Source organism: Oncorhynchus keta, chromosome 32 (assembly GCF_023373465.1).
Source record: "Oncorhynchus keta strain PuntledgeMale-10-30-2019 chromosome 32, Oket_V2, whole genome shotgun sequence".
Lineage (NCBI taxonomy): Eukaryota > Metazoa > Chordata > Actinopteri > Salmoniformes > Salmonidae > Oncorhynchus > Oncorhynchus keta.
This window is the reverse complement of record NC_068452.1, coordinates 28,659,855-28,678,988: the sequence shown is the minus strand read 5'-3', so window position 1 is coordinate 28,678,988 and position 19,134 is coordinate 28,659,855. Positions and strand designations below refer to the sequence as shown.

Genomic DNA, 19,134 nt, shown 5'->3' with positions numbered 1-19,134 from the left:
CACTCATTCAGACTGGATTGTGAGCTTCTACTGGCCGGGGCAAGTGTGTGTGACTTACTAGTTTACTGGAAAGACTAACAGAGAGATTTCTGGAGTTAAACTACACTTCAATCTATAGCCTAAGGAATTTTTATTTAACTAGGCAAGTCAGTTAAGAACAAATTCTTATTTACAATGAAGGCCCACACTGGCCTAACCCTAGCCTGGATGACGTTGGGCCAATTGTGAGCCACCCTATGGGACTTCCAATCACGGCTGGTTATGATACAGCCTGGATTCAAACCAGGATGTCTGTAGTGACGCCTCTAGGACTGAGATGCAGTGCCTTACACCGCTGCGCCACTCAGGACCCCAAATTATTGTGTATTTCAAATGAGGGAGTGAATTTCATTGTAATTAACATAGTATGAAGGATACAGGTTTCAATGTTGGCCCCCACAATGTATCCGTTGACATCGAAGTTAATCCTGATGAATTTTCCCTGAGAGAGAGAGCGAGAGAACAGTGAATGACTAAGGAAGCAGGAAATACTTGTCCAACAGAAAAATATATTTTTTTTAAGTCAAAACACAAGCATCACTAAGAGATTTAAAAAAAAAAAGATCTTACGAATCGAGATGAGTTGTCGTTCTTGACAGTCTTTCCGTTTCCAAAGGCCTCCAGGATGGGGTTAGCTTGCAGCAGCTGCTTCTCCAGCTCCCCCTAGAGGACAAACACAGAACCGCTCCATCAACCAATGACTTTATCCCATTGGATTCTTTAAACCACCACCTCCTTATAAGGACACATCTAGATTAGTGCAAATTCTATAGTGACACTGACAGGACATGCCATTTGTCATTTCTCAGCAGTGGGATCAAACTGAATACCTCTGGTGATTCCAATGGATGATTCGTAGTCATGCATTGTGAGAACTACAGTCATCTGCTTTAAATGTACTTTAGTTTCACTTAATTATGAGGATTTCAGGTGTTTAAACATTTGATTTGTGTTTGGATGGTCCCTTTTCACACCCATCATTTAATCATAAGTCATAAGAATTCACAACTGCATTACCTTACTTATGGAGAAAATAAAAAAACTGCATGCAGACCATTGAATATCACGACACACGGGAACATACACAAGTACACAATACCCCACACACAGAGCAGTGTTAGTGCCCACACCTTGACACCCAATGGACAACCCTGTGGCCCTCATCAGTAACCCTTCACCCAGAGTAACCCCCAGACCCCATGCAGAGAACTGACTGTCAATATTCACTACACTGACATTAAGTACACACAACCCCTACAGTCAGAAATCTGTACATAGTTCACACTGAGCTCTACTGCAGACTGTTGTTGTACAGGTGGATCCATGCACATGACGCCATCTAACATGCCATTAGTAATACTACAGTGAACTTCAGTTTTAAAAGGATCTAATACATGGACAGGAAAGCCTACTGATAACCTTCTAGAGTCTGTTACAGCTGAGGCGGTGTCAACATGTGAGGAGCTTGGCACATATTGGGTGGAAATCACTTCAATCCACCCAATAAAAATAGAGACTTGCACTAATATTCTTACATAGCCTAGCAGTTAAGAGGTTGCTGGTTCGTATCCCCGAGCCGACTAGGTGTAACATTTGTCAGTGTCCCCTTGAGCAAGGCACTAACACTAATTGCTCCTGTAACTCTTCCTGGATAAGAGTGTCTGCTAAAATGACTCAAAATGTTAAAAATGAAGCTGCTATAGTAGTGGCTTTGTCAATGTTATCAATCTGAGGAGCTCACTGAACCTTTTACTCTGAATCTTCATGGACAATGTTAGTGTAAAACCGATCCCTGACTAATCCTATACATTACACCACTATCAGGCTTTAAACGGTAGTAAGGAGCAGGGAATAATGGATCTGTTGACTGGTATGAAGAATCCCCAGTGAACGAACACACACTTATACAACTAGTCCACTGGCGTCACAATGCACACAGCATCTCAGTGAGTTTGTCCAGAGATCTTTAAAATGGTGTGGACAAAGAGCGAGAAATGGAGAGGGAGCTGTGAGAGAACATTGACCAGATCTCTGAACAGACACACTGGAACACACACACACACACACACACACACACACACAGCAAGCAGACATGATGGAGTCTCACATACAGGTGAACGCATCAATCACACTTCTGGAACCGCCAGGGGAAAACAAAGGATCAACAGCGTTATGCAAAATTCAGCCAGACTTGTCAAACTGCAGAGCTGTTTACTCATTAAATATCTTTAAACTTAGTATTTAAAAGATCAAATCAACAATACAAAAAGGGATGCGCTCTCAGTTGTCTGGCTGAATTCAAAATGGCAATTTCCCCTTTAATAAAGAACATTCCTTCCTCTGGACCAACACTGGTCATGTGACCTACACTTCCAAGTGACCCACTAGCCCACCACAGAGCACGCTCCAGCAGCACGGGGGAGGAGGGAGCGACAGCGCAAGAGCCAAGGAGAGGGAGGAAGGGTGTGGAGGAGGAGATCCAGAGATGTGATGGGAGAGGAAGGAAGGGGGTGATGGGGGGGGTAACTCACATGTGACAGGAACGAGCTGGTCTGTTGATGGGAAAAGAGAAACACACAACCTCAAAGGAATGATAGATACAGATACTGGTCTGCTTTCAGAAACGACCGGGCCCCTCTTGAACCCTGTAGTCACAGCTGCATCTATCACAGGGGTGGCCAACTACAGCACTGCAGGGTTACATTTTGTCTCATGGCTTTATAGAGTTGACCGGAGGTCACTTTGATTCAGCTCAGCCGCTGGAGGAGGAATGTCAACAGAAGGAATAATATAGTCAGTCCACTGTGGTTTAGATATGACACAATGAACCAGCTACCAAGGGAGTTTAATCTACCTCCTGCAGTGCTACGGTCAGTCTTAAAGAACCAAGACTGGCCAACCCTTTTTTAGAGGTCCTCTATGGCACCATAGAGCAGTGTGACTGATGTAGAAGCAGCACCTATCCAAGACCTGGAACAATATGGCGATGGCTTGACAATGATGTAATGTTAAGTACCACTGGCAACACTATTTCTCAAACACACATACAATCACAGTACAAGTAGTTGAGCATTGAGGACTCGGAAAAGCCTGGTTCCGAGCTGATAAAGGACCATAGGAAACCAGGCCCACGCAGAGTGTGAGAGCATGGTGAAGAGAATGAAAAAAAGGAATAGGAAAGAGAGTAGAGAGAAATAGAGAGGAGAGGGAATTATGAGAGAGAATAGTAGAGTAGATGACTGACCTGGTCTTTCTTGGTCTTGTGGGAAGAGGCCACATGGGCCAGATACTGAATGACCTTCTTGGTGTTCTCCGTCTTCCCAGCACCAGACTCTCCTCTGTGGAAGAGAAGAGGAAGGAGGACAGAAGCAAAAAAGTGACTTCCTTAAAATCGGTTGTCAGCAATATCACACCAAACACTGATATTTCAAGGTCATGAGACCAAGATTTGCTGTTCATAGAGTTGTGCTCAAGACTCACGTGCAAAGAATGGACTGGTCTTCACGGTCTGTGAAAAGAGGTGGGGCCAAGATTTTTAAAAAAGGTCCATATTACATGCATTAAGTTGGATTGAATAGTGACAGAATAGTTTCTGCTATTACTTGCAGCCCTTCATGGGTGCTTGTGGTGCAGAGGAACTTCAGTTCCATTGTCAGAACAACTAAAGTATGTTGTTGCCAGCTGGCTTCATATAAAATGTGAATTCTACAGTGTATTTGCTATCTCAGGAGCACATGCACCACATTTTTGTCTCCGAAACAGGAAGCGCATTGGTCACACAGGAAATCAATATCCGGCTTCCTATGAATGGAAAGGGTGATGCCTTTTAACCAACAAGCCACTTAACCATCCCCATACTGCACGGTAACTCCCTCCCTCTCCTCTAGAGTTAAATGACTCCCTTTACTTAAATGGGGGCCAACCATGGACTAACAAGACAAGAGGGAGTGAATGGACAGCCTGACAACACCAAACAGTACATCAAGGTAATGGGTCTGGGAAAGAGAGTACTGAGAATGTACTGCATGTAGACTACATACCCTTACAGACTGACTAATGGCCTTTCCTTGGTTATGAAAGGCAGGAGCCCTCAGAAATCAAGGCTAATGCTTCACTACTTAAATGCAGACTTTCAGATCCAAGTGTGCCTGGGAGGAGTCTGAACCGATTCATATCTTCTAGACAAATTATCTTACTAAACATGGATGTTAAAATACTACCAATAATACTACCGTTTTACTCATTAGCCTTATCTAAATACATTTGCTAGGTTACTTACTACGATGTTGTGGTATAATAAGGACCGTGGCTTACCCTGCATCATGCTCCTGTAGGCCGTGTCAGTGATGGCATAAATATGGGGGGGCATTTCATGCCTCTTCTTGCCCTTGTACATATCCACAATCTCTTCTGAGTAGATGGGCAGATTCTTATAGGGGTTTATAACCACACAGAAGAGCCCAGAGTATGTCTGTGATACAAAGAGAAACACTTATTAATATTAGTTACTGAACATACATGCGCTCCTCTATCCATGTCCTGAACCAAGAACACTAGCGATTATACAGTCGGACTTGACTGGCCTTCTTAGGCTAGTCTTGAGATGTCACTTCAATTAGAATTCTGTCGATATCAGTGAGAGACTGAAGTAGAAATCACTCCGACCTGCCAATGTAATAGTTTAAACTGACTGTATATTTTATAACTGATGGTCTACAGTCAAGAACAAGACTGGACAGATGTATATGGGGAAATCATAGTGAACATTATTTTCTGAATCTAACCCTCTCCAAGTCTCTCGTGAACACCAGCTCCATACTTTATTTCCCTCCCTGACTCCAGCCAGAGGCTGGGCTTGATCAGTCATGTTTCACAATCACCCTAGACCTACTACCAAACAGTGACATCATCCGAAGTAATTTCACCCCACCCCCTCTGTCCCTTTCATTATACCCATCTAAAGCCTCCCCTCATCTTGTTATGGGCATCTGGAGCAGCTCTCCTCCCCACTTCACTTTTGTTCATCAGCCCTCCATATTTCTATTTCCTTCCCTCTCAGCTACATTCCTGTCCTCCACTCCCCATTGCCCTTGCTTCTGGTCTGGTAGTTGTCTCAGTTGCCTGGGGGTTCAGATGGGTGCCTGGTTCAGTGGCGCACAACACAGCAATACCCAGACCCCAAGTGGGCCAGGGTGTGTTGACTTGACCGGGTCAAAGCCCAATGTAGCAGGCACCAATTCACTCCGTCACGGACAGAGGGATAAATGGCATTATGGGGAACAATTAGAGCACGATTTACATTCCATCTCCATTTAAAACTCTGAACAGCTTTACTCTCCACCCCCCAGGAGAGTATTGTTCCCTGCAGATTCCTGTTTACAGCAGTACTCCAAACACAGAAGGAGCGAGTAAGAGAGGGAAGGGAGCCAGAAAGGGAGGACTGAACATACTCGTATGTTTGGTAAACATTACAGCCTTTCATTTGGGATGGCAACCTGCACATAATGGGTCATCTGACACAATTGGCTTAATGGGGCAGGAAAGGAGGACTACCTGGTTTGGAACCAGGCCAAGTCGTGACATGAGCAGACAGTGCTTTCGTAACCAGCATTAAGCAAGACCTTGGATAACAGCACAATTTTTTTTTTTTTTTACAAAATACATTTTTAAAAATCAGCTCTTGTTAGGGGGCAAGAGTTGAGTCAGGAGTGTTCACATGAACACAGAGTAATGATTGACACATGTATCATACAATGAGTTGAGGTCCTTCAATGTGCTGTAGTATCAGAATGTATTTTTCAGGTTCTACAGGCTGGGAAGGTGTCCTTCAGTTCAGTGTGTGCGTTGTATATAATACTCACGTAGATGAGGCCAGAGTAATATCTCTCCTTGAGGTTGTGCAGCACCGAGGCCTCGTTCAGGCAGGTGAGCTCGGCCATGTCTTCCACCTTGCTGAACTTAGGCGGGTTCATCTTCTGGATGTCGTCCTTGTTGACTTTCACCTTCTTGCCAGAGTCTGCCAGCTCCACCAGGCACTCTTCACCTCGCTCCTCCTTCACAGATCCCGCCTCGAAGCCCAGCCGCTCCGACGGCACCCACACCAGCTTCTTGGTGGCCCAGTCTGCCTGGGCCAGAGGGTTGTTGACCATGTTGCGGTCCACGTACAGGAACTTATCTGCGTCCGTCGCCATGGTTGCTGTGGAAAGAGACCCGGAAGTTGGTTAGGGCTGGGAAATGGAGCATTTAGTTGTAGTACCAATTCTATTTAATTAGACCTCAACCAACAAACAAACCTGACATAAATGAGCAACAGTCCTGACATATACTGAGCCAAGTTAACAAAGACTACCCTTAAACTACAAAGCAATATCTATCCCCAAAACAAGAATGTGGGCATGACATTTTTCACCCTCGCGGCAATCTATATCCACAATACCCTTGGGTTGTTCTGATCTAAAGCTTGCCACTGCCCAGAAGGTTTGTTGGGTTGTGAGTTGATGTCTGTCAGAGAGGTCTGGTCCCTGGCCGTTTGCCTTTATGTAATGTCTGAGGAATGCCGGGGTCACCAATGTTTCCTCTACAACATGGAGTGATCAGGTTAAGTCAGGTCAACATAAAACACGCTTATCTCAACAAGGCCCCACTATTCAGGCAACCGCTACGGTTGCTAAATCAAATTAAAGGGCGCACTCCCTCTACAGCCAAGAAAGTCTCTAAAAAAATCATAACTTACAGTGCTGTAAAACTTAGTTGAAGTCGGAAGTTTACATACACTTAGAACAGTCATTCAAATTTGTTTTTCAACCACTCCACAAATTTATTGTTAAACAAACTATAGTTTTGGCAAGTCGGTTAGGACATTATGCATGACAAGTGATTTTTCCAACAATTGTTTACAGACAGATTATTTCACTGTATCACAATTCCAGTGGGTCAGACATTTACATGCACTAAGTTGACTGCGCCTTTAAACAGCTTGGAAAATTCCAGAAAATGATGTCATGGCTTTAGAAGCTTCTGATAGGCTAATTGACATAATTTGAGTCAATTGGAGGTGTACCTGCGGATGCATTTCAAGGCCTACCTTCAAACTTAGTGCCTCTCTGCTTGACATCCTGGGAAAATCAAAAGAAATCAGCCAAGACCTCAGAAAAAAATTGTAGACCTACACAAGTCTGGTTAATCCTTGGGAGCAATTTACAAACATCTACCACATTCAACTGTACAAACAATAGTACGCAAGTAACAACACCATGGGACCACGCAGCAGTCATCCCGCTCAGGAAGGAGATGCGTTCTGTCTCCTAGAGATGAACGTACTTTGGTGTGAAAAGTTCAAATCAATCCCAGAACAGCAGCAAAGGACCTTGTGAAGATGCTGGATGAAACAAGTACAAAAGTAACTACATCCACAGTCAAACGAGTCCTATGAAATCGACAACATGAAAGGCAAGGAAGACACTGCTCCAAAACCACCATAAAAATGCCAGACGACGGTTTGCAACTGCACACTGGGACAAAAATCGTAATTTTTGGAGAAATGTCCTCTGGTCTGATGAAACAAAAATAGAACTGTTTGGCCATAATGACCATTGTTATGCTTGGAGGAAAAAGGGGACGGCTTGCAAGCCAAAGAACACCCATCCCAACCGTGAAGCACAGGGGTGGCAGCATCATGTTGTGGGGGTGCTTTGCTGCAGGAGGGACTGGTGTACTTTAAAATACATGGCATTATGAGGATATATTGAAGCAACATCTCAAGACGTCAGTGAGGAAGTTAAAGCTTGGTCGCAAATGGGTCTTCCAAATGGACAATGACCCCAAGCATACTTCCAAAGTTATGGCAAAATGGCCTTATGGACAACAAAGTCAAGGTATTGGAGTGGCCATCACAAAGCCCTGACCTCAAACCTATAGAAAATGTGTGTGCAGAACTGACAAAGCATGTCTGAGCAAGGAGGCCAACAAACCTGACTGTTACACCAGCTCTGTCAGGAGGAACGGGCCAAAATTCATCCAACTTATTGTGGGAGGCTACCCAAAACGTTTGACCCAAGTTAAACAATTTAAAGGCAATGCTACCAAATACTAATTGAGTGAATGTAAACTTCTGAACCACTGGGAATGTGATGAAAGAAATAAAAGCGGAAATCATTCTGTACTATTCTGACATTTCACATTCTTAAAATAAAGTGGCGATCCTAACTGACCTAAGACAGGGAATTTTTACTAGGATTAAATGTCAGGAATTGTCAAAAACTGAGTTTGAATGCATTTGGGTAAGGTGTATGTAAACTTCTGACTTCAACTGTATATTCATGGTAATGTGCAACATGTGCTGACCATCTCATTTAAATATGTGGTTTTGGGACAGACTTCATTGATTACATACTTGGAAGAAAGTCTTCAAAAACAATGCGTTTCGCAACGTTCGGTTTCTAGGGACGAGGAGCACGTCAGAGTGGGAGGCTAATAGACTGATACATAATGAGGCCTGAGGAACCTCCAACATTCAAAAATGTTGGAGAACATTCAAGGGACTAAAAGTTTAAATACTTTGGGGTTAAAGGCGTAAACACAATGTTCAGTCTTGAATCTTGTTTACAACGCTTGTGTAAAACAACCACAATGCCAGCGGTGAGAGACATGGCTTGCAGGCACAAACAGGACCGGTTCACAGCTCATGAACAACATCTAAGTCATTGAAGTCAGTTCCATGGTGTAACCCACATGGAGACACTAGACAAGTATTACCAGAATCCAGTTGGTGACGGGTGTTTCATAACATTTAGCGATACACAGAGGTAGAGAAAAGGGAAGGCCATTATCTGAACATTCCAACAACGGGAGCGTTGTGCTTTCCCACCACCACCAGGGTCGTTAGCCTATAACTTTCCTTTACTCCCAAGGGTAGAAATACAATTAAACATTTTATAACAAATGGTAACATTTTGTTTACATACTCAACTTTGCAAAACAGCACACACTCAAAAAGGTTAGAAGTTTGGGATTTTTTCCCACTTTACCATACTTATGAGCTTTGTTTGTTGGCAGAGTTTCTGTTTGGATCATTTGGAAATGCAGTTTGTGAAATCTTGGGGGGGGTTTACAGGTGGCAAGTTCCCTTACAATGCCTGCCACCATAAAGATACTCTTACGAAATAGCAGCATTATTGAATGAGAGGTTTACCTGCTGTAGAATGGGGAAAAGTTATTTTATAAGCATGTTAACCTACACTGGGGGCAATGCAGTCTACTGCACACAAAGGCTAGGGCAAGTAGATGTTTGAGAATGTATTGAGAAAGGCTGTACTGCACTGCTGACAGAGGGTTATGAGAAATACTAAAATGGCACATTAACCCTGATCTAAGTTAGGGAACCAGGACTGTAGCACCATTCTTCTCCCTCCTCAGAGCTCTACAGCTGACTTCCATCACTACACCCTCCCCTTTCCCAACCCTTACTTCACCGTTTCCTACTTTAGAGTGAGGTACCCCACAAATTAGTCCTCCCAGACTCCTCTCGGGCAGCTCCAGTCTCCCTCTCCCCACCCCCCTCTGTTTATCCAGTCTTCCAGGGTCACATTCCTCCCATACTGACCATTTATCAAAGACAGAGAGCAAAGGAATGCTGCACATTTCTTTCCTCTGATCACCATCAGTCTCTCCTGGTCTTTCCTCCCAGTCTTCTACTCCCATCACCACATCAGTAGAAGACCGCACACGTTGAAACAAATGTGGATCTCCCATTCGTCAACCAATTGTTCAGCACGCTGTTGATGTCTGATGACATTGAGATTCGACATATAAAAAAAATAGGTTGCAAAGTACTCTAAGCAGGCAAACGCTATTGGTGTTCAAGCCCTTAACACTCACGATACATCAACATCACCTAGCCCTGGTAATGCACCCACAGGCTGTACAGTATAACAGTTGACTGTGGCAGGATCTAACTATCTGCAACGTTAGGCAAACATAACCAGCAACCACACCAAGGGGAAGTCTAGTCAGTTCCATGCAGTCCTAACACAGCTAATGCCTGACTGCAATAGTTAACCATTGTTTTCCTGCTTGGCAAAAACAAGCAGTAGGGAGTACAGCCTCAACACACCAACGCTCTGGGATTGATTCTTATCAGCGTCAGCTAGGCTAACGTGGGCGTGCAGCATGAAGAGAGAAGAAAAAAACCGTGTAGCCTACATGAAAACAAACTCAAACAAGCAGCTCAAACATATACAGGCCATCTGTTGAGTGGAGGCAGGATGGGGGCCAGAGAGTTTAGCTTGTATTGTCTACCAGCAAGACATGGATAAGCCAGCAGGATAGGAATATAACAATGATATTGAACAGAAATAACAATGATAAAATGAGACTTCAAAAAGGAGAGCATGCAGCCGTTTTGGACGGCCCTGGGGAGGGAGGGAGCAGAGAGGCCTGCGCCGTGTCCTATACACGTCGTCTTGACACAGATTAGTCAGTGACGCATCTCCTCCATCCATCTCCTGAGAGCAGCACAGGGCTACATTTATAACCACATCTATTCTGTTCATAGTCATTCTATGGAAGGTGCTCTACATTGAAAAGTGAAGGCAAACCTGAAGTGTGATGGTCAGCCGTTGTCAATGATGTACAGGCTAGGCAATGTCTATGGCATTAAGAGAACACTGGGTAGACCGACGTATTTTATTATGACTCAGAGTCCCCACAAAGTCCACAGCCTTCTGTCTGGCCACCAAAGTCCACAGCCTTCTGTCTGGCCACCAAAGTCCACAGCCTTCTGTCTGGCCACCAAAGTCCACAGCCTTCTGTCTGGCCACCAAAGTCCACAGCCTTCTGTCTGGCCACCAAAGTCCACAGCCTTCTGTCTGGCCACCAAAGTCCACAGCCTTCTGTCTGGCCACCAAAGTCCACAGCCTTCTGTCTGGCCACCAAAGTCCACAGCCTTCTGTCTGGCCACGTCTTCACTCAACCTGGGACGCCACTAAGCCTGAAGCCAAGTACTGCGCAGCTGCAAGGCCTCCCCATGTCTTGTCAGCTGTACAAACAGAGTGATCTATTGAAGGTTGACCATTCTGGTAGTTACTCATGCAGAGTTACAGATTAATGAAGGCGACACGTGGAATAAAAGGAAACCAATCCCTCCAACAGTCCCTAAATGTTACCGAACCCATCTGACAATCAATGACTAGCCAACATGTCATTCAAGGCTAAGAAAAAGACTCCGACATCTTGGAAGGGTGGTGCTTAGTCAGAGAAGTGGCCTACGATAGGAGCGGAACCACGGGCTGAATAACAAGGGGGGTTTAGAACCGACTTCAGAGACAAGAATGAAGGCACAAAGGGAGGAAGTAAGGAGTGTCCTTGTCAACTCCTGGCCCTCTCGTTAAAAAGGCACACTAAGGGCTGCTTGCTCTTCATCAGAGCCATCCTTCCCTCCTTTCTCCACTCATTTCATTCCATCTCAGTGCCTTCCCCTGTTCCTCCTCACGCAGAGATATGCTGAGTAGCTGGAAAAACCAAGGTCTTGATCCTCCATCTCGTCAGTCAGGGACCAAAGGCTACATTTAAAACCTGACCATGTACAATAAGCCTTGTATCCCACCAGCCACATTATAAAGCTGTTAAACAGCTGTGGCCAACTGGCCATGGTATAGGTCTCCATTGACTGGAATATTAATGGAGTCATTAATACATCCTCCTCATATCACATCCTACCCGGTCCGCCCCTACTCTAGTCATCAGATGGTCTCTCGTTGGATCCAGTCTAGCATGCATGTTAAGCTTCAACGGCCTTTCGCTCAATCTCCTGCCCCCTGACCTTACCTCTTCTAGTCCTCACCACTGTCTGATGCCCTGAGGGAGAGTGTGACTGCCAGACGAGGCCAGAGGGCAGGAGAGGTGGAGTGCGTCTAAGTTCATTATAGACTCAGACACAGTCTCCCTGCCTAAAACCGGGGAGGAGGGGGGAGCCGAGGAGAGAGAGGGGAAGAGGAAATTACAACGCGGGAAAACTATTTTGCCATTTGTGGAACTTTGTTGTGTGAATTCTTGCAGAGTGCGCCAGGAGACACAGTTGAAACGAAAAGTTCTCGGCCCTCTGCAGACTGCAGTAAATTAAGTCCTGGAAACGAACCAAACTCCATTACAAACCCGTATCCACTATTTTTCCACATTCCTCACTAGAGATGCACATAAAAGAAAAAAAACTCTAAGCAACCGGTTAGTCTTGCAGCACCATTTCCTTTAGAATGATGATATTAACTGCACTGGTTGACAGCCAGTAGGTGTCAGTCTGACACATACACCTACACACGTATAATGATTTGGGGTCAAAGGGCTTATGAAACAGCTCATATTTCTGTTGTCATTCTGACAGCCATATTGAACAAGCGAAAGGGCATTGATATTAGATAATGGTTACATAAGCCTTTTAACTGTTGTGAAATAATGCTGAGGGAGTCATACATACCTGCTTCCTCGGTCACTTAAATAAACAGGACTACTCAGGACATAAAACATCTTTCACCTGAACACGTCTTCTCATCTCATTTTTACCCCCACTTAAACTAAACCACCCCCTCCCTTTTGTCTGCTAACGCCCATCTCTCCTTACCTCTGACTAGAAGTCTTATCTACAGTATAAGAGCACTCCCTTTGAATCACTATATAGTCTAGGCTACATGAAGACAACAAATGGTGTCTAGCGTTTATGGAGGCTATTCACCAGTCAAACAGAAAGCACTCACGGCCAGTTGAACAAGTGCTGTATTGAAACTAGTTCGGTATATTGAACCTGACCTGCATTTGTGTTGACAGAGGAATAAAATATGGAGTGGCAGTCAGAGGGACGTCCCCGTGCAGAGAGCGTTTCAAAGTTCAGTGTGAAACTGTGTTCGAGTGCTCAAGTTGACCGTTGGGCAATAGCCAGTCTGACACATACATGTATACACGCCTACAAAACCAAACACATCAGGTGTGCAGATCACACCCGACATGGAACAAAGTCTCCTCTGACATGCAAGGTAGCTTTTCACCAGCCACATGGAGTAAAAGACCTCTACCTAACTAGTAATCTGCTTCTCTCCATTAGTTACATTGAATAAAAATATAACCGCAATAAAGTGTTAGTCATATGTTTCATGAGCTGAAATAAACATTTGCAGAAGTTCTCCATACGCACAAAAAGCTTCTCAAATTTGGCTACATCCCTCTTAGTGAGCATTTCTCCTTTGGCAAGACAATTCACCTGACAGGTGTGGCATATCAAGAAGCTAGTTAAACGGCACGCTCATTACACAGGTGCAGCTTGTGTCGGGGACAATAAAAATACACTCTAATGTTTAATTGTCACACGACACAATGCCACAGATGTGTCAAGTTGAGGAAGTGTGCAATTGGCATGCTGACTGCAGGAATGTCCACCCGAAATGTTGCCAGAGAATTAAACTTTAATTTCTCTGCCATAAGCTGCCTCCAATGTCATTTTAGAGAATTTTTGCAGTATGTACAACTGGCATCCCAACTGCAGACCATGTATGGCATGGTGTAGGTGAGCGGTTAGCTGATGTCAACAGAGCACCCCATGGTGGTGGTGGGGTTATGGTATGGGCTATGAACAATGAACACAATAGATTTTAGCAATGGCAATTTGAATGCACAGACACACCGTGACGAGATCCTGAGGCTCATTGTTGTGCCATTCATCTGCCGCCGTCATCTAATGTTTCAGCATGATAAAGCACGGTCCCATGTCGCAAGGATCTGTACACAATTCCTGGAAGCTGAAAAAAAGCACAGTTCTTCCATGGCCTGCATACTCATACATGTCACCCATTGAGCATGTTTGGGATGCTCTGGATCGATGTGTATGACAGCATGTTCCAGTTCTGCCAATATCCAGCAACTTCACACAGCCATTGAAGAGGAGCGGGACAACATTCCACAATCAACAGCCTGATCAATCCTATGCGAAGGAGATGTGTCACGCTGCACGAGGCAAATTGTGGTCACAGCAGATACTAACTGGTTCTCTGATCCATGCCCCTACCTTTTTTTGAAGGCATCTGTGACCAACCAATGCATATCAGTATTCCCAGTCATATGGAATCCATAGATTAGGGCCCAATTCATTTATTTCAGTTGACTGATCTCCTTACATGAACTGTAACTCAGCAAAATCTTGGAAATGGTTCCATTGTTGCTTTATTTTTGTTCACTATAAATTAAAGGACAACTATCCCCCCACCCAGCATAGGCCTGGCATGTATCATAAACCAAGCAGCAATCAGTGTTTCCACAGTTAAGTCCAGAGAAGTGAGAACAAGCCTTGTTTGTTTGGAACCCCAGCCATAGATTAGTCATTTCCTGCTATTGTTGCAGTCAGTTGAACCCTACAGGTGTGCACTGTGAGAGGGAGGATGGGGAGGGGGCCCCAAATAGGAGGTATGGAGAACTTGACAATGGAATAAGAGGAAGGAAAGAAACAAGCAAGCAAACAGTAGAATAGACCTAGTAGTGGGATTTGCACTAGGCCTTTTTAGCTGATACATTGGATGTCCCTGCCAAGTCGACCAATCCGATTGTCCCAATTCAAATCATATTGTTCAAGCCAGACTGAACAAAGGAGTGAGTTTATTACATATAAATAGATAGCGAGAGTAATGGCAGTAAAATAAAAGTTTAAAAGAATTTGACTGGCAAGCCAGCCGCCGTAAAATATGACTCAAGCCTGAATCAGAGAGCACAGATGTATGCACGCACGTAATATCCTGTGTTTGATGTCTGCAAAACTAAGAATCCATGATATCCAACCTGTTATTTAAAATAGTGATGGCAAAGAAATGTACTTGAATTTTATTTGAAAAATACAGTATTTTTCCTTCATAGCTTGTTCTCCATCTTATTAAAAAAAAGGGAGCCAATTTGTTTATAAGACACTTCCAGGATGTATTTCTCAAGCTCTCACCTTGTATCTCGGCAGCATACATACGGTGAGCAATATGTTTGGAACGTCAGATCCCAATAAAAAAAAATATATATATATTTTTAAATATCAGTACCAAATCGTAATACATATACAATTGTGAGGAACGCAATACGTATCGTATCGACACCCAATTATCATGGAAATATTGTGAGGTCCCTGGCAATTCCCAGCCCTAGTTTAAAGATGGAATCCGTATTAGGGGAAACAGCGCCACTGTCCTCCCCAGCAGTCGTTATTGCTTTGTGAATGTAACAGAGGTGAGGTGCATCGAGCAGTGTAGTTAAAAAAAAAAAGGTTGCAGTACATATTCTGCTTTTGTATCACACAATGACATCTGATGAAGACACTTGTTTACAGTAACTTGGTTGTAATATCCCAATCTGACATGAGTTTCACCATTAAGGATTCCAGCTTTAAGAGAATGTGACCCATGTTTATATGCTGATCAGTGGCTATGAGCCGGTCTGTATACATTACTCAAATGATTTTGACTCATGTGGATGATTGATCTTTGTGTTCTACTTGCCCCTTTGACTGGAGATGTCATATAATGTACAGTACATGGCTCATAAATATCAAGGAAGCATAAACTGTAGTCCTGTCTAGATGATGACCTTTCGTCTAGTCTGCTGTAGCTAGCTGGGATATAGGTCCTAAAATGAATATAAAATTAGGATTGTTTACCTGGGGAAATGACCTAATTTTGATGGTATGTTCAAAAATGTAGTGCGCTTTGTTTTTTGCTTCCATTGTCTGGATTATCATCAACCATTTGCCCATGTTACTGTCCCTCATCCCTGAAAGGGCAACTATAGTCCTGTAAATCTACAGTTAGTTTAGAGGACCTCACCTGACAGAAACATCTTGGGACTGACTGATAGCATCAACTCAAGAATCACAGCTACCACTGAACCTTGGATAACAGTGGGACACTTTTGTGCCACGGTGCCCTTGACCCAAATTGAAACAAAAGCAAGTTGGTTCCTAACAGTAATCTACCTTAGCCAGGATGTCTGCATTCTAGTTGTCCTTCAACACATTAGGCATTTGAATTGGTCCTGTATGATTTTAAGCAGATTTTTAGGCTCGACTACATACTGACCAAATGTGGTCGACCCACTGGTCATGAACTGGGTACATTCTAGTAGGCACATCATTGAAACAGTCAGTAAAATGTAAGAAGATCATGACAAGTTAGACTAATCAGTTTATATCTAAAAGGTCATTATAACTAATAATAATGGTGAATGCCTTTCCAATGAGCAAATCCAGAGGATTCGTTTCAGATGCTGCCAGGGGTTTGATTCACAGTTCAGTGCAGTGAAAGCACAAACAGGAAATGATGTTATTCTGACAGGAACCAACACCCTGCTTTAGTAAAATAGAAAGACACCAGAGAGACCAAGGATGTATGTAAGAAAGTCATGAACTTGACTTTGCATACTGTTACCTTCAAAAGACAGAAACTCTGTTCTATGACATAGGCCTGTGTTTCCCTTGAAATAACAAGTTTGAATTAATGGGCATGATATTCAAATGTGGCTATATCTGTAGGGCATACATTCACTCAGTGCAGTGGGAACAGACTTTTGCACAGGCCTAGACTGAGCCATGTTCCTATATCAGGAGAATTTCCCAAGCTCACTGGAGAACCATGCGTAATTTGTGAGTCCCAGATTGCCTGACGACTCACACTGAAGTCTTCCTCTGCTCTATATTCAGCTTGAGACTGCCAAAGTTGAAGTTGTTTGTGGTGACGTCAAAATTAAGGTCACCAGTGATTGGATCATCTCAAACCAATCAGACTATCAAAGCCAATGACAGTTACAAAATGCTGCTTTACCGACTTGTGTTCTGGTTCTGGTCCAAAACTTTGGTTTCTGGGACCAATCAGAATGTTTAGAATGGGTTTGTGTTCTAACAACCTAACTGGCAGGTTCTCTTCTGTAATGTTCAACCAATCCGATAAGTGTGGAGGAGTTAACAATGTGACTCCATCTTAACATCCAAAAGTGGAAGTGGCATCAGACGCTTTCCATTTGCCCTGAAATCCAGAACATCCCCTTGTTAGGGACTCTGATTTCTAGAATGCTAGCCTCTGCGTTGGGGAGGTACTCCAATCCAGACTCATTGTGGAGAAGAAAATAATATCAGTGGGCGTGGCATAGCGTTTAGCAGGAGCAACGAGTTTGGGTAGCCAGGCAAAGTCCCTGAGGTCGAAATAATCAGAATCTAAGTGCTGCATCAATCTATAATTTCACAACACAAAACACTGACCAAACCCAAATTACTGACAAAGAACTTAGACTGGCGTCATTGCATATATAATGTCTGGTCGTGTAACAAGGTTCACTAGGCCTACCGAGTAAAGTGAATATAGTCTAATTTAGTTCAATTACTTAAGCCAAGAAAGATAATTTATCATAACTCAGAAAATGCAAAGTAATACTGTACACGACTGGATACATTGTCATTTCTCGCATAATGAGTTCATTGGAGTGTAGGCTGAAATACATGAGAAACAAAGTCAATGACGTAGACCTAAAGCATCAATCGAACAGGAAGCGTGGACGTACACAGCGAATCAATTATAGAGTGACGTAATGGTGCGCAACAACACTCCCGGGGTACGTTAGCCTACAAACTTGTTTGCTTGCCCAGCGGCTGATCACACAGCGAAACCTAAACTATACAACATGTTAATCCGCGATGAAACAGACACGTCAAAAGAGTTCTAAACAGGACCGTGCTTATAGTTGATGCGTTCCATTATTTGGAGTTACTTTCCATTCCCTCCCTTTCTACATCTCATTCATGCGAATCACTTCCTGTAGTTAGCAAGTTAGCTTACGTTACTTGCAACATTTTCTCGCCATTGCTTCTTTAGTCGCTGATATCATCTTTCTTTGACACCGTGCCTGTTAAAATGAAACTAATTTCCACCTGAAATTGAATCAACTATGTAAACAAAAGTTAATACAGTTGGATGTTGAAAAGTTCACAATTCATACATCTGGGTTATGAGTTCCCACCCAGTGAGGTGATGAAGTTGCAGTTCCCGTCCTTCCTGGTTAGGTACACTTGCTCACCGCTAGACACAAGCATGTGAAGAGCCACGGCTGAAGGAAATGAGAATGTAGCTAGAATAGATATCTAGCGAGGGGGATTATTACCTGCTGTTGAGATGCAGAGTCTTTTGGGGTTGGCTAGCTACAACCGGTGGCTGAGTCGGTCGCCGTGAAACAAACTCCTTTTCAGTCGACAGCAGCCTCGCAAAGAACTCGGATCAAACTATAGTGTTCTCTTCTTCCCTCTCCCTCACTCTTTTTTTCTTTTCCCTCCTCTCTTCCACTAGCTAGTTAAATCTGCTCTTTGCGTTGTCAGTCGGGGTGCGGTCCAGAGGAGGAGGGGCCTATATGTTATGTCTCCGCCCTCCCAGCTTCTCCCAGCCAATGTTATAATAATCCTTACCGTCTGGGCCAATAATGCTATTGAAGGGGCGTTTCCAAGTGGAGAAACGAGTGCCACTGGGCAAAAAAAATCTTGAACACGAAATAGTTGAGGGGAGGAGAAGGGGGGCACAGATAAGGTGGTGTTTAATGAAGGAGGTATGTGCACTGTAAGGATTTTTATGACCATATAAGTACCAGTCCATTCAGGATGGGCTACATCATAAAGGTTATCCCCGTGTGTCATTAGACTGGGCTAGACTGTCTGCTTTGAAGCTCACAGACACTGCTTAGAGAGAACCTACCAAGGTTCATGTCAAGGAATCTACCACTACACCAACTGGGCTACAACTGTAGCCTACTGTTTTACTCTTTATCCATTTACCTTTATTTTGACAGGTAAGTTAACTGAGAAAACCTTTTCAGTTAGTGATGGTATTACCATCACCACACTAATAATAGTGATATTTAGGGACACAGAAACACTATTGTCCAGAGAAACATACTGAAACTAAAATCACACTGAGGCATAATAAATGTAGGTGTATGTGCATATAAAAATACACACCAAATAGACAAACAACAATTCAGATCATTTTTCCACCCTAAGATTTAAAATGTAAGATTTAAAAAATTGCATTCAATTGGTCAATAGCAATC

At 43.6% G+C, this 19,134-nt stretch overlaps 1 protein-coding gene across 3 annotated transcripts in view; it reads right to left on the bottom strand.

The window, feature by feature from the left end:
• LOC118364655 (myosin-9-like) overlaps positions 1-18,394 on the bottom strand; it is a 31,620-nt gene extending 13,226 nt beyond the window's left edge. The window contains exons 1-8 of one of the 3 annotated variants that reach the window (XM_052491271.1): positions 18,199-18,394; positions 5,901-6,235; positions 4,354-4,510; positions 3,520-3,547; positions 3,284-3,377; positions 2,571-2,591; positions 610-702; positions 418-481 (exon numbers count right to left, since the gene is read on the bottom strand). In XM_052491271.1, coding sequence (XP_052347231.1) covers positions 418-481; positions 610-702; positions 2,571-2,591; positions 3,284-3,377; positions 3,520-3,547; positions 4,354-4,510; positions 5,901-6,230 — 787 coding nt within the window. In that variant the 5' untranslated portion in view covers positions 6,231-6,235; positions 18,199-18,394. Of the gene's footprint in view, positions 1-417; positions 482-609; positions 703-2,570; positions 2,592-3,283; positions 3,378-3,519; positions 3,548-4,353; positions 4,511-5,900; positions 6,236-10,634; positions 10,658-18,198 lie in introns of those variants that run through there. The other 2 variants (XM_052491272.1, XM_052491273.1) reach the window with 2 other exon arrangements.
• Positions 18,395-19,134: the final 740 nt, after the last annotated feature.